The sequence below is a fragment of the Myodes glareolus genome, chromosome X, assembly GCF_982192425.1.
Source record: "Myodes glareolus chromosome X, mMyoGla1.1, whole genome shotgun sequence".
Lineage (NCBI taxonomy): Eukaryota > Metazoa > Chordata > Mammalia > Rodentia > Cricetidae > Myodes > Myodes glareolus.
In genome coordinates this window covers 99,216,511-99,233,572 of record NC_142053.1, presented here as the reverse complement: position 1 = coordinate 99,233,572, position 17,062 = coordinate 99,216,511, and the positions used below count along the sequence as shown (strand labels likewise).

General features: G+C 34.6%; 1 protein-coding gene across 8 annotated transcripts in view; it reads left to right on the top strand.

The window, feature by feature from the left end:
* Window positions 1–17,062, top strand: part of Dmd (dystrophin) — a 2,257,783-nt gene that overhangs the window by 1,037,853 nt on the left and 1,202,868 nt on the right. For all 8 annotated transcript variants that reach the window (XM_085684598.2, XM_085684595.2, XM_087902601.1 and 5 more), the window contains one exon: window positions 9,114–9,284. In XM_085684598.2, coding sequence (XP_085540724.2) covers window positions 9,114–9,284 — 171 coding nt within the window. The remainder of the gene's footprint in view (window positions 1–9,113; window positions 9,285–17,062) is intronic.

Here is a 17,062-nt window from a genome sequence, read left to right as displayed (position 1 = left end):
AGAAATCTATTTGCTTTGGCTGAAAGACTTGTATATGTTTTATATACAGTTATAATATGAGGAACACACTTAGAATGAATGTGGTGGAGTGAAATTAACACAAAAATTTATAGATTTGTTCAAAATATTTTACAAACAGTCTCTGAAATATTTCTGCATATATACATGTGTTTGGAATAATACCTGTTCCTTATTTCCACCCCTCCTATTCCTTCCCAATCCATTTTTAATATCATATGATTGTTTTTTTCTCTTTTTGATGATGTTGCTTCATGGGGAAGGATCATCATGTTAAATACTTCTTTGACAAGATCAATATCGAAGAGTTTCAATTTTCAAGTTTTCAAGTCTGAATGCTCAATTTACAACAACTTAATATTTACTAGCATTTCTGTACTGAAATTTGTGATGTGTGCTTTTTTTATTTTTTAGACAGGGTCTTTTGGAGTACATGACGTTCTTGAATTCACAGTGTAGCTGAGGCTGGCTTTGAACTCCTGATCCTCTGCCTCCATCATTCAATTGCTGGGATTACAATCACATTCTACTAGGCCTGGTTAATGTGTGTGCTTTATAAATAATTGTCTGTGCCAATTCTTTGCACAAATCCATTACCTTTAACATGAGAAGTTTTTACGTAGCATACTACAGACATGGAATGTAGAGCAACAAAAATAAAATTAGAAGACTATTAAGATCACCAGTAGATTATTAAGAATTTAATGAATATAATAATGATGCTAATCTGTATTTATCCAGGAAGCTACAAGTTTGATAGTTTATGCTTAATAATTTGACATTTAGTAATATCATTAATACAAAGTGATAGGAATACAAATAAATAATTTTTAATAGCATGTCAGAATGCTATTAGATAGAAAAAATGCTTTGACTAGAATAAATAAATTTGTATTTGAAGTAAATATTAACTTAGAATATTAATGATGAAGGGATTGAATATTAATACCATCATATAAAATTGTTATAATTCATGTATTACTTGCCTAAGAAAAATAATTTTCTCTTCACTGACTTTCAAAATATCTTCAACATAGGCAACATTTTAACAAAGCAAAGACAAAATGCTTTATTTGATGAAATCATTCTTTTAATATACAAATAGAAAACAATTCTAGTTTAACTCAGAATTTGCATGCTTGTACTTTAATTTATATTACCATTTGCACTAAATAGTTTATACTACCATCACAAGATGATGTACTGGAGAAGTACCAATATAAGAAATGTTTTTCTTCAAACTTCTAGGGCCTGTTCTTCCAAGCTCAAAGAGCTGACCAATTCAGGGTACATAACTGGTGCTTCAGTCTCTGTGATCTGCTAGGAGCCCTGCTTAGTTAATTCCGTGGGCCTTGTCCTCCTATCGTCTTCAACTCCTGTGGCTCCTGCAGTTATTCCCCCACCTCTTCTGTGGGGTTGCCCTGGCTTTGCCTAGTTTTGGATTGTGGGGTTCTGCATCTGCTCCCATCAGTAGCTGGATGTTGCTTCTGATGACAACTTGGCTAGGAACTTATCTGAGTACAACATTATATACCCAGATGTGTTTTGTTCCATCTTAGATTCTTGGGCTGTCCAAATTGTTTGCTAGGTATCTAGTCAATGTCAGGCGTGTACTCACTCTTGTGGCATGGCTCTCAATTTGGAGCCTCCACCGGTTGGACACTCCCAGAAGTTCTGTACTACTATTATGCCAACATATCTTGGAGGCTGGGTCGATTCTAGATTGAAAGTTTTGTGACTGGGTTGACATTGCAGTCCCAGTGCTGGAAGACTTGCCTGGTTACAGAAGATGGCCAGTTCAGGCTCTGTATCCTGCATTGCTAGGATCCTTTGCTAGAATCACTCTCGAAGATTCCAGGGAGTTTCTACACACCAGGTTTCCACATAGTCCAACAAAAGCTCACCAATTACAGTTGTCTCTTCCAGTACGCTCACCAAACCCCACCTGATCCCTTCTGTTCAGATCCCCAGTTGCCCCTAATCCCCTCACAAAATCTGTTCTACTTCCCCTTCCAAGGGAGATCCCTGTGTTCCACCTTCCTTGTTAGTTAGACTCTCTCAGTTTGTGGTTTGCAGCATTAGCCTTTAATTTATAGCTAACCTCCACTTAAAAGTGACTACATAACATAGATTTCTAGATCTGGATTACTACAATTCAGATGTTTTTTTTTTCCCTAGTTCCATCCATCTCCCTGCAAATTTCATGTTTCTGTTTTCAATAGCTGTTTAATACATTGTATAAATGTACCACATTTTCTTTGTTCATTTTCGGTTGAAGGACAACTAGGTTATTTCCAAATTCTGCTATTATGAATAAAGTCACTATAGCAAGTCTATAGCTAACATCAAATTAAATGGAGAGAAAATTAATGCAATTCTAACATCAAGAAGAAGACAAGGCTGTCTACTCTGTCCATATCTGTTTAACTTAGTACTTGAAGTTACTTACTCTGTTGTCTACCTAGAGCCCCCCCTCAGGGACCTTCTTGGTCCTTGAGAGTCGTATTTGCCTTTTGTTAGAAGCAGGGTCTGCCAGACTCCAGAAGATCCTGCAAGTTAGAAAGTCTGTATGAAGACAAGCCTATCTTGACCTGAGCAGCTAGGCTGTCGATTCCATGGATAGTGTCTACTGTCTGGAGATCCTCAATTTACATGAAAGGCAGTTTTCCCCAATGATGATGTGAATTGCAGACGAATGTCTTCTGTTCACCTGTCTTCTGTCTTTTTAGGAGGAAATAGAGTGCTGCTACTAGGAATCAACCTGTCTCTCTGTTATGAAAAGTCTTTTAATAATTAAACATTTAAATGTCATATTTCCCAAATCTCTGAGCAGTTGAGGGCTGTTTATTGGGTATATATAAGTTATAACTACAACATAGGACTTGCCTGGAGAGCTAGGTCAAGGCTTGACTATACTGGCTCTCAACAGATGATATTTATACTTGTGAAAGGCAAAGAAGAAAAGACTGTTTGCAATAGAAGCTTAACAGTAGAACTGACAATAGTTGACAACAACCCAACATACCCTGAAGCGGGGTTGGACTACATATACAGCATTCCCATAATAGACTCAAAAGCACACACCAATCCTTAAAACCCAGTGCTCTCCCAGTCTGGAATGAGATACAATGAACAGACAATTATAACATCTAACAGTAAATACACGTACATTTATACCCAGTTAAACCCAAGTTTTATACACATATACACACAGAGTTAAAGCCAATTTATGTTTATACATAGTTAACTCAAGTCACATGTGCACACACACACACACAGACACACACACACACACACACACACACACACATTTAACGGGAGTTAGGCGAAGTGTGTGTTTTTATTGGGCCCTACCAAAAGCACACCACTGCGCAAAACACACATGCAGCAGAGTCAGTAAGAGGAAATTAGAGACAAAAATGTAAGGAAACTGTAAGACTAGGCAAGCTATAACTCAGTGAAGATGGCAGGACTTGGTCACATGACCTACCCTTAGTCAAAATTGTGGTGAGGTCACCTGACCTTAGTCAAAATGGTGGCAGTCATATATTGTATAGAGAAACTACATTTTTAGGGAATTTTAAACAGATATAAACAACAAGAGTGACATAGATGCCATGTAGAACATACATTTAAAACAGAATTACATCTGTGTGACCACACCATTCACACATTCTTCCATACATGTAGTAGAGAGGAAAATTACGCAGCACCGTGAGCCACTGCACCACAGGCACGGCAGGGAACCAGGACTGAAACTGGAAATAGTTGCCTCCCAGATCCAACTAATCTTGCCAGTTTCTGTGGGACCAGCAGAAGTGGTGGCAGGGAGAGAATAATAGGAAAAGGAGTAAGAGAAGGAATACTAGCAAGAAAAAAATGTTTGCAGGCAGGTAGGGATGGGGCTGCCCAGGGAAAGTAAAAGCAGACAGGTGTGAGATTCTGGTGGTGGAATACCAACAGTCCTGTTTGCTGCTGGAAATTAGAAATCTCCCACTTTAGGGTCTGGAGAGATGGCTCAGCGGTTAAGAACATTGACTGCTCTTCGGTTAAGAGCATTGCCTGCTCTTCCAAAGGTCATGAGTTCAATTCCCAGCAACCACATGGTGGCTCACAACCATCTGAAATGAGATCTGATGCCCTCTTCCGGCCTGCAGGCAGACACACAGACAGAATATTGTATATATAACAAATAAATAAATATTTTAAAAATGAAAGCCCCCACTTTAGGTTGTTATCCAAGGGGTATGCAGACCCAGATAGAAATCTGTAAGCAAGGCAAAGGGTTTATTTAGGGTCTGTAAAAGACACCAGGGAAGAGGTTGGAAGGATAGTTTTTGAGTGTTTGTCGCCCATGGTTAAAAATGTGAGAAAGGTAAAACTCCAAAGTCAAGTAATTGGACGTTTCTGGAATAGCATGTTGGTTGAGAATTAGGCCAGCCCCATTTCAAAACCGTCAGTATAGAAAATTGGGGGCAAAACAGGGATGCTCCTAGCAACCTAAACGGTGGCAGATAAGACCACTCCCAAGACAGAAAAAATAAAAAAAAAAAGAAAAGAAAATCTGGACTGTGTTAACAGGACTACTTTTGAGTAGTCCAAACAGCGGTTGCACCAAATTTCAGTTTTTAGCCATGGGGAGCCACCAGAGGTGAATGTGAGTGTAAGTCGACTTGGAAAAGAGAACCTTACCATTTGCAGTGATGGAGCAGGCACAGGATGTTGGAAAGTGGTCCCAGTCCAGGGTCCCCATGAGTCCTTGTTCAATCTGCCTGTGGGCAGGAAGGAATGTGGAGAGAACCTGGCTGAGTCATGCACCAATGTTATTAATTATAAACACATGGTGGTGGGGGACCAGTCCCACAAGGAGGAGCAGTCCCATGAGAGGTAACAGCGGGCCACCTGAGGCCTCGACAGGTCCAGAGAGGCCTCAGTGTGTCCCCTTGGTCAGTGGGAGACTGCAGAGGGTGAGAGACAAATATGCCACACACAGAGAGTTTGGATATAGAGTTCATCTAGTGAGTTATGGAAATGTATGGCAAGGGAGAAGAAGGAAAGGAGAGAAAGTGGGGAAAAGTGAGAGAGGCAGAAGCTGCCTCTCTATATATATTCTATATATAAATGACAAATAGACAGAGAAAGAAATCAGGGAAACAACATCATTCACAATAGCCTCGAATAATATAAAATATATTGGTGTGATTCTAACCAAGCAACTGATAGTTCTGTATGCTTAAAAACTACAATTCTTTGAGAAAAAAAATTGAAGAGGCTATCAGAAAATGGAAAGATTTTCCATGGTCATGGAACAGTAGGATCAACATAGGAAAAATGACCGTCCTACCAAATGCAATCTACAAATTCAGTGCAATCCCATCAAAATTCCAACACAATTCTTTATAGATTTTGAAAGGACAATACTCAACTTCATAAGCAAAAACAAAAAAATCCAGGATAAATAAAACAATCCTGTTAATAAAAGAACTTCTGGAGGTCTCACCATTCTTGATTTAAAGTTGTTATACACAACAATAGTAGTAAAGACCATGGTACTGAAATAAAAGCAAGCAGATTGATTAATGGAATTGAATTGAATATCCAGATGTAAATTTACACAGTATGTACAAAAAATCCAAAAATATACAATGTAAAAAAAGAAAGCATCTTCAACAAATGATGCTTATTAAACTGGATAACAACATGTAGAAAAATGTAAATAGATCCATATCTATCTCCATGAACATTCAAGTCCAAGTAGATCGAAGACTTCAGCAGATACACTGAACTTAACAGAAGAGAAATTGAGAAATAGACTTGAATGCATTGGCACAGGAGACAAATTCCCACATAGAACACCCGTAGCAGAGGCACCAAGATCAACAAAATCAATAAATGGGACCTCATGAAACTGGAAAGAACGTGTAAAGTAAAGGATATTGTCAATAGAAAAGCATCAACCTATAGAATGGGAAAAGATTTGTACGAACACCATATTAAATACAGGGCTAATATACAAAAATATATGAAGAACTTAAGAAACCAGAAATCAACAAACCAAATAATCCAATTAAAAAGTGGGGTACATCAAAAAGTGTACATCAAAACAATAAGTACTGAGGTATTTTAGTGTTATTGGTGTTTGGAATTCTTTTTAAATATTAATATGCCTTTGTCACAGACAAGAACAATGTAAAAAGATTTCCTTAAGGTGGCAGTATCTCCTGTTTTATAAAATCCTACTTGGTTGGATATAAACAAAATGAAATAAGTAAAAATCAATAATGCATTAACCATGAAAATTGGATCTTTTTGAAATATTGAATCTAGAATCCTTTTCTACAAATAGTAAAAATTAAATAACTATGCACAAAAACATGATATAAAGTTTTTATTTTTTCGACTCCTGCATAGAAATAAAGTCCTTGCAGTCTAAAGGCAAAGGTTTACACTTCTCCTGGGGAAACATTAGACATGAAAATGTGTTAAAATATTCAATCTAGGCCAGTGAGATGGTTCAGCTGGTAAAGAAACTTGCTACCAAGCCTGATGATGTGAATTCAACCCCTGGAACTTCACAATGTAGGAGAGACTCAAATCCTACAAGTTGTGCTCTGAATTCAACTTATGCTTTATTGCAGAGGAAAGTACACACACATATGCACGCACGCACACACACATACACACATGCACGCGCGCACGCGCGCGCAAAAACACAGACACTCACCCCACTACCACAACCAATACCACCAAGTAAATAATATAAGGGAAAAAGAGAAGAAAGCAGTGAGTCTACTCACCGGTGAGATGTCTCAGTCATTGAAGCACATGTCTCACAACCATGAAGACTTGACTTGAATTTACAGAAACTACGTAAAAATACTGGATATGGTTGCCCATACTTATAGTCCCATGTTAGCGAAACAGATACAGAAATATTTCTGGGCTAAATGTCAATGCTATTAGTTTGATCAGTGATCCACAGACAAATAAGAGACACTGTTCCAAAGGAGGTAAACAGTATTCCTTAAGATAACACTTAAAGATGTCTTCTGCTCTTTACACACATATAAAAATGAATATGTAAATATATATATATATTTATACACATAGAAACACTCTTAATTAAATACCCACAACACACATGAGTATGTATATACCTGTATATATATGTGTGTGTGTGTGTGTATACATACATACATATATATATATAAATTATGAATGTGCATTCAAGATATATGTGTATGTGTGTGTGTATAAATTAATTTTTTGAATATTTGTATAAGCATTTCTATATCATGGTCAACACTTTAAATGTAATTTCATTGCTAGTAGTTATTAAACATACTCATGTACACACACACACATCTACAGAGTCTGAAGCATAAGTGTGTATTTCCTTATACAATTTTATAACAGTTGGAACTAAATTTAAGTTAGCCTATTTTTCAGATAATATATTAACAAAACAAAATCTTCAACTGGGAGTGATAGTACATGCCTTTAATGCACGGTCCTGCCTTCCTTAACACATGCATTTACTACATGGCTTTCTATTTCACAAAAAAAATAAAAGCAATAAACAAAAATGAATAAATATTTCTGTGATTTTCTTTACCAACAAAATAGTAGTATAAATAAAATTTAACATGTAGTTGTATATACAGGTTTTAAGCCATTTCTGAAAACAAATACACACACACACAGAGCACAGTTTTTAATCAACATAGATGGAGAAAGCAAGACATTGCATGACAAAACCAGAATTAAGCAATATATATCCACAATCCCAGTCCTATAGAAAGTACTAGAAGGAAAACTCCAAACCAAGGAAGTTAGCCGCACCAACAAAACCATAGGCAATAGATAACTTCACACCAGCAAATTCCAAAGAAGGGAAACACACACGTTATCACAACCACCACCACTAAAAACACCCCCCCAAAAAGCAGGAATTAACAATCGTTAGTCATTAATATCTCTTGATGTCAATAAACTTAATTTGCCTATGAAAAGACACAGGCTAACAGAATGGGTACAAAAACAGGACCCATCCTTCTACTGCATATAAGAAACACACCTCATCCTCAAGGACAGACATTACTTCAGAGAAAAAAGTTGGGAAAATTTTTTCCAATCAAATGGATTGCAGAAGCAAGCTGGTGTAGCTATTCTGATATCTAACAAAATAGACGTTAATATTAATCAAAAGAAAAGGAGAATGACATTACATATTCATCACAGGAAAAATCCATAGAGATAAAGTCTCAATTCTAAACATTTGTGCCCCAAATACAAGGGCACCCACATTCATTAAAAAAAAAGCATTACTAAAGCTTAAAGCACACATTATATACTACACACGAATGGCGGGAGAATTCAACACCACATTCTCACCACTGGAAAGATTTAGGTTTTAAACCCTGGGAGTAAATGTATATATATACAAAATCATTTTTCAAATTTTATGAGTGAAATTTATGTTTTAAAATTATTTTGACCTTTTTGATAGAAAATCTCCTTATGGAAAAAGTGGTGGTTGATGGTATGCTATGCAAAAGTAATTTGAAAATGTAATGGAGATAAAATTGATAATTCTATATATTGCACAATTTTTTTACCTCTGTAAATAAACGTTCTTTCTTCTTTTTTTGATAGCCCTTTAAACATGAGAAAGGTTCATTTGCATTATGAAGCATGTAACCCTGTTTGTCCATGTCTCTGACAAATGACAATAGGTTTCCTAAGACAAAAAGGTCATGTCTTCAGCTTGACTTGTATTATTCTATTTATTCTAAATGTTGACCATAAATACTGTTTTTATTTTACTTAGAAACAAATTCACTTCGTTTTCTGTCGTTATGCTATCATTGCAGAAGATGCAAGATGCTGTATTTTGGCTAAGCATGTTAGTTGGTGAAGACATTTTACTTACTATTAATTTCCCAACTATATGACTTTTCTAAAATAAGATGGAAACAACATGTAAGAAAATAGTCATTTTACAGTATTGGAAATTTAAAAATTACAATAAAATGACTGCAAATAAACTTGACTTACAAAGTAGACCTAATTTGCTATGTTATTATTATATTTAGGTAACAGAAAGAAAGCAACAGTTGGAGAAATGCTTGAAATTGTCCCGCAAGATGAGAAAGGAAATGAATGTCTTGACAGAATGGCTGGCAGCAACGGATATGGAACTGACAAAGAGATCAGCAGTTGAAGGAATGCCAAGTAATTTGGATGCTGAGATTGCCTGGGGAAAGGTAAATTGTATATTACCGAAAGTAATTTTTAACATATATGAAAACTTATAATAAATTATTCTATAACTGAATAGTCATGACTAACAGTAATAGAATTATCAATATTATCTCGATTGATTTTTACTTTTCTCTAAAATTAATCAGGACCTAACTGGGTATTTCACTGAAATGGTAAACTTTAAAACAATCACTCCAAAGCATAAACTGAATAAGTGGGTTACAAGTAAATCCTTGAAAATATGTACCTTACTAAAAACACGGAGTTCAAACCTCTATAAGTATTCTAAATGAATTATGTGTGTCTAATGGTCTAAATCTATCATTCCCAGTGATTAAGGTCCATGATCTACTAGTTTACTTCAAACTAGAGCGCCTAGCTGGAACATCCAACTAGATGCAGCCAGATGCAGTGATTGTGGACAGTTCAGCATATTGCCAAGGTCATAACCATAAAGAATCTAAGGGGAACAGTGAAGGTTCTATCATTCCTGTCACCAAAGGGCATTTGGCCTACTTTCGTTCTAGTTGGGAAATTCTTGTCATTTCTCTTGACAGGCAGAAAGACATTTATTGCTGACTAGAATTTAAGGTCAAACACTCATAGCTTAATACTTTCCTAGGTGATTCATTACTAGAGTATTTGAAATTGTCTTAATAAAAGGGAAGTAGCTGATGTAGCTGGTATTAATGACAAATTTTCATCTTAGACTTTGCCAAGACATTGGGCCATTTAAAAAATATGCTCCCTCTCATTTCTTTAAATTAATAAGTATTTCAGTTAATTAGCTATTGAAGATATTTGTACTTATATTTAGTTTAGTAAGGGTAAACATTACACTTCAAATCTGAAAAAAGTGCATTATGCAAAAACTTATGATGATATGATGCCACACTTTAAACCATTTCTCTTTGTGACAATTTAGAGGATTTGTAATGATAAAATTTTCACATAAATAATGGTGGATTACATTTCTTTTCTCTCCACTTAGAATAGTTCTTTCAAGTTACAGCTGCTGTTTCAAAAATCATGTATTATGTGAGATTATTATGATAAGGAAAAAATAGATAATATAGACTAAAATTGAACTAGCTTCATTTATTCCTTATCAGTCTATTATATATGTTTGTTTAGATTAAATCATCAATTATATGCTTAGTTACAATCTAGTCTATTCTAAAAATTCAGCCAAGGTGCAATGTTTCACGAGATGTTATCTAAAATAAGTTTACCAATTCAGGGTAAAGGAAGTGTCTTTGGCATAAGAAATCATTCAGAGGCCTTTGGTCATCTTTTTAAGCTCTTTGATTGTTTCTACTCTTACCATAAAATTTGCTCACTACTACTGAGTTTTAAATTTCACCCACAAGGAAGATAATGAAGTGAACAATAGTTCTCTCTCAGTGATGAATGGTAAGAGCTCCATGCTTTATTTCTGCTCTTAGTTCATTTGTCAGCGCTAATGTAGCCCTATCTATTTACCAGAGTTGGTAACAAGATATGGACTTTAGATGAGCAACGTTGTACCATGGTTAAATGACCTTGCACTAAAATGAACACAGAGATAAAGCATTTTCAGAGATAATTATCTTGGCTAATGCAATATCTTACTGACCTTTTACCACAGTAACTAAAGAATGAGAAAAAAAGTTCCATGTAACCTGTAAACCTATAAAAAATTATCAGTGATTAACATCCTCTAGTATAAGTCTCCAGAAAACAGCCCAACCCAAATCAAACATATATATCAGGGTGCAGTTCTTTTTTAAAATGTATTTATTATATTTTGTATACTGACCAGTTTCCTCTTCTTCCTCTCATCCGATCTGTTCCCTCACCCCCTCCTTCTCATCCTCTGTTTCTGTTCAGAAAGGTGACAGGTTAGTTGATTCTGTACAAACTAACAGTTCTTATTCACATCAGTCACATCTATAGGCATGTCTGGATGCCAAATTAATCTTCTCATGACAATAGTCACATAGATTCAGTATCACTTTGATATCATTGTAATAGTTACCTCTGTAAATGTTCTGTTACTATAAAGTCAATTCTGGGGTATGGCATTTGGAACTTTATCATGTCACTTATGGGGAATATAAAACAGAATCTGACAAGGGAAAAGCCCTGGAATGTGGAAGATTTCTGTAATGATGCATAAAAAACAAGATCTAGACATGGAAGGATTTGGAAACTTAGCTAGTTGCCTTTTATAAGCAAGTTAGGAGACAATTTAAACTTAACATCAAATATGCTCTACTTTGAAATCCTCAAAAAGATTTTTTTGCAATTTTCTAAAGAGGTATATTTTCCATTAACTTCACAAACAAACAGAAATCAAACAAAACAATAAAAAAACATTAAAATTCCATATCACAATGGGTTTTGGTAAATTCTTTAAATTAGAGGAGGTTTGAGTAGTCTGGATTTATGACCACAGGCTGAATCTTCATCTCCTACCAGCTCCTCTGTTTCTTTATAACACATTTTGACTACATTGTCCTGTGACCCTTTTGCCTTTTTGCCACTTTGGGTTTCTTGACCTCCTGACCTCTTTGTATTCTGCCTTTCTCCTCTCTGCTCCGGCCACTCATTATGTGACCTGGTCCAGTTTGCCAGGCATGTTCACTGTGAGCTCTCTCACATGTCTGTCTCTACCTCTGCTTGTTTTACTTTTATCTATAATAAAAAACCTCAACCCCTTGGAAGCAGTTATGTCTTCCTTTTATTTACTTTTTTATTGACACTTCTATAGTCAACATAGCCTTCTATATGTTGTAACTTTAAACACATGATCCTCCTACCTTAGCCTCCCTAATGCAGGGATTACAAGAAAACAACACTTTGTTCAATCGTCAAATGGTATTTTTAATGCTTTAAAAATAAGTGTCATTAGTTGTATACAAGAAAACCAATTCTAAGTATCTCATTAATGAACAAATTTGCCTAGCATCTTAACTGAGATACATAAAAGTAAATATTTATGTGAATACATGGATATTTATTTACAATCATCATTTTTACTAGCCGCTCTAACAAAGTTTATTTATTTATATAATTTTCTGATTTAACCACTAACAAATTTTATTTTAGTGTCATTATTGAAAATTCTGAATTATTTCAATAGGCTCTCTAAACTCACAGTGCCATCTAAAACCTGAGTTAGACATGATTCCCTGAAATAGTCTTGTCCTATGCTATTTTGTATCCATCGGTTTCTTTGTAATAAACATTACATTGTTGTGTAACAGAATCAATAAGAGGAACATTGAATTCTATTCAGCATATTCAAAAATGTAAAATAACTGATCAGTATAGATTGATACTGACGGCACTGTAGCTAGAAGGTAGAAAACAGCCAAAAGCATCTAAAAGAGTCCAGAGGAGAGAAATAAAGTACAAGATAGAACACGGCCAGCAGACTGGTCCTGAGAGCTAGAAAGAGGAGGAGAGAGAGACCAAGAGAAAAACAAAGTGAGTCCAGCAAAGTAAGACTAAGATTGGGCAAAAGAGAGAGGCAAAGAAAGAGGAAGAGGAAAAAAGGAAGCAGAACGAGAATATCAGGTTTACCAAGGAGGAGTATCTGGGGGATGGACGCTCCTGAGCTAAATTTATGGTAGATGGTGAGGGGAAGAAGGAAGAGCCAGGATGGCAGCAGGGACACTGATGTGTATCAAGTACTTGTGATACTGAGGGATCCTGGGCCAGCATGCTGTTTGGTATGCTAATAGCCACCATTGATAGCTATTTGTCTCCTCTGCCAGTGATAAGGGAAATGGCTACTTTTTGTATAGAGGAACCTGCTTGGCAAGTTCCTAAGGAATATTGGCTTTTGTCTAACCACAAGAATTTGGGGAAGTGGAGTTTCCTCTGGACCTGACAATATTTAAATAGTCACCTATGAAACAACATATTTTACATTTCACTTTTATTTAAGGGCTGGCTAAGTGTTTACAAAGTTCAACTTAAAGGACTGTTATTAGTTTCCTAAATTACCTTTTTCTTGCCACTTCAATGATAAAATATAATTATTACTACCACCCCATAAAACCACATGTCAAAATGTCTTTCTGTCTGACGTAGGTTTCTTAGCCACATGTAGAAACTACCAGGGAAAGCTGCAAAAATAAACAAATGAGTGGACTCCTTGGAGTCTCGTGTTTAATTGGTCTGCCCAAATGTAGTTAGCACCACAGTATTCTGCACAGTTGTGCACCACTGGAAAATATCATTAATATAAGGTCCATTCATTTCAACAGTCTGATGGGATATATATCCATATCTGTTAATTATGTTCTGTGTTCTTTTTTTAAATCTTATACTGTTTAAAGAAATCTAATTTCTCTTCCTAGTTTGTGGGAATAATTGCCTCATCTCATCACCCTCCTAACTGCAAAAGTATGAGAACTATTTCTTATTTCTAAACTCTGTTACACTATCATTCTCATGAAAAATTACATATCTGTTTTAAAAGAGAGCATAGTAATTTATCTGTGAAGTGAAATATCACTAGCAGATCATTAACTTGGTACAATGAATGCATCAAACAGCTGTTACTTAGAAAATAGAACATCTGTTAAATGCCATTGAAGTCACTATTCACTGTCATTATAGTTATGGCTATAATTTCTGTTCTGCACATTCTGCTTTCATGAAAATCTTTACTACATGATGCATTATTAATAAAAAACTCAATATCCATTGCTATAAAATCCAATTTTAATGTTTTATATTATTCTTAAACTTATATTATTCTGTTGCATAGTCTAAAATATGTTCTACAACTTTAGGCCATGATATTTTTTAAGGTCTCAAAACAGTAATTAATATAAAATTCCATTATGTATAAAGCATATTAGGCTGTATTATGCACTCTCGAAAAACACTGCATACATCTACTATCATTTTAAAGGTAAATATAGATTGTCAATTAAAATTTAAAAATCTCAACATGATAAATTTCCATCTTTTAATTTTGTTTCAACTGCCCAGTTTCTCATGATTAGAAATGCTAGGGTGGTTACACATATACTTGCATGGCCAAACATTTTAAGATGTCTTTTATAAGCATATTGTTTTATTTAGTCTCTTATATACATGTTAGTGCATAAGACATAAATAATAACTAAAATAAAATTACAGTAGAATCCTATTAAAGGAAATGATAATGTAATAAATGCCTGTAAAATAGATATTCAGATAAATGTGTGGTTAGCTAGAGATATAAATTATAAGCAGACTGCCGTGAAGAAATTGTTTTAAAAGGATTGAATGAGTTGTACTATGTCATTATATATAGACACTATCCTTAGAATAATTATCATGGGAAATTTTCAGAGGCACCGAAAACGTGGAAGAATATATACATGAGATAGTAGGATGTTTTCAAGCCCAAATGAGCCCTGTCTTGTGTTCCTGGAAAATAGTGACTACATGTTTGTTTAGGTAAAATAACATAATTATTGTAATACCTGTTATAAGTATAAAGTTAAAAATAAGAACATCAACAGAAACCAACAGAGTAGGTTTCCCCATCAAAATGTGAATTCCTGATTTAGTGTGTTCACTTTAGTGTATGCACCTCATCATTTCTAAAATCACCCTCCTCCAGTACTACCTATGAGGAATTGATCTGAATACATTTCTCACATTGTCTCTAACTACAATGCAATTTTTATAAGAATAAATTAATCTGTTCCACCTAATCTACCATGATAATGAAAGCATAGCAGACTTTAACTATTCAGTAGCCAGGTAATAGTATATTTGTTTACTAGAAATTATAAAACTTAGTTTTTAATATTTCTGTACTTGCCTACTCATATATTTTACTCATAAAATGTTAGCATTTGCAGAAATTATTGTTTCAGTAGAATTCTACTCATGCTAATCATTTCTGCTGCATCATAAAACTCCTTGCTGTCACCTAAGCAGTTCCAATTTGAATTTCTTATGTTTCCAAAAGCATATACAATTGTCATTTAGGTCAAAATAAAACATTGTGAATATAATCTTACTTTTTCCTCACCATAATATCAATGTACGGAGCTTACACATTGCAACTTGAGGGAAAATCAAACAAACAAAACCCCTAAGTATAATTTATTATAAAAGCAGGAATGATATTTTCTTCTATATCATTTTTATCTTTTATAGCTAGAACAAAGGTCACCTTCTATATTTGTAAAGAATGTATTTTGTCCACTAGTTTACAGAATTTTTTTAAAGAGTTGAAATCTAGTCCATGTCTATTCATTTCTAAATGAACTATGTCTTCCCAAACCTGGTATTTTCATATTCCAAAGGGCATTTAATAGTATTATCGTTGGCAATTCTACAATATTGTCTGGATTTTAAGAGGGATACAATAAATACTCATAATTGATATGTTACAAATTGATTTTATGAAATGCTAGTCTCACTCTTGTACAGCAAACTGTACCTACATCATAAGTAATCATTTGGGTCAAGCAGAAAAATTCTTTGGCACAAGTTACCTCAGTACCGGTATTTTAGTGTTAAAATGAGAACAGAAACACAAACATAAAAATTCATATGTGAAAATGATTATTCATTGATAATTATTTGTTCAATAGTTGTTTTAGCATATTTATTCTTTCTGTTGATTTGATGTCCAAAGCACATATTAAAAAATAAAAATGTTTGGAAATAAGAACATGACTACTTCTAGGTATGGTTGAGGAGGATTTTATTTTAAATATGAGGGAGACCACATCCAGAGGCATTTGGAAAGGTCCAGGCTGAAAATGGCCAACAGAATAGACTGCGTTATGAAAGGAAAAAGAGAGGGGGACAGCAAGAGAAGAAGAGAAGAGAGAGGACGAGTGAAAGAAGACCAAAGGGGTAAAGAGAACCAAGAGAGGACCAAGAACCAAGAGACCATGCAGCCAAAATAGCTGAGTTTATATAGAAAAGAGAATCCTGGGAAAAGGAAAGAAACCTTAGGGCCTGGAGAGGTTTAGCATGGAGAGTAGGTTTGGGAAGTGCGGAAGAGCCAGGACTCTGTAATTGATACTGGCTGAGAGTGTAGTGACCAGTGTCTACTTTGATTATTTTAATAGGCACCACAGTTAGCCATTAGTCTGGATGTCTTTGAGACCTAACAAAAACAGAACTCAAGGATCAGTAGTTGACTAGGATCTGATAGTGTGGAGAAAAGATCACTATAAGGAATTGTGATGTATTACATAGTCAGAAAAGACTTTTTGAGGACACCTAGGAATGAGAAATCTGCTGTCTAATAGAGATAGCTTCCTTGCATAGAACACTTCTATGTTTGTTTATACTTAATTTTATTTGATTCTACTTGTGAACTTATCCTGATTTATTATTTCTATTCCTCAGCGATTTTGTTTTGTTTTAACATTGATTTTGTTTATTAAAACGTTGGCTTCATTTAAAAATGATTTTTCCTCTTTGTATCAGCTTTGTGTATTTTTATTTTATACTTTAGAACACATTATTAGAAGGGTTCATTAAGTTTAATGAGGTATCAAAAATCTTTATATCTCCTTAAGGCTGATTATACAGCTGTAGTAAAATATTAGAATCATAGTTGTTTAATTTTCTAAAAACAAGCATTTATTTTTAAATGAGTCTTAAATTGTCTGTCATTAGCTAATGCATGATTAAATGAATAATGAACATACAATATTAAATACATACAATAAAAATTCATACATATTAAATTAATTATCTGAAGACTTAGTTTGTAAATATGTACAATTTTGATAAATAAATCAATCACAGTTGTTTAATAATA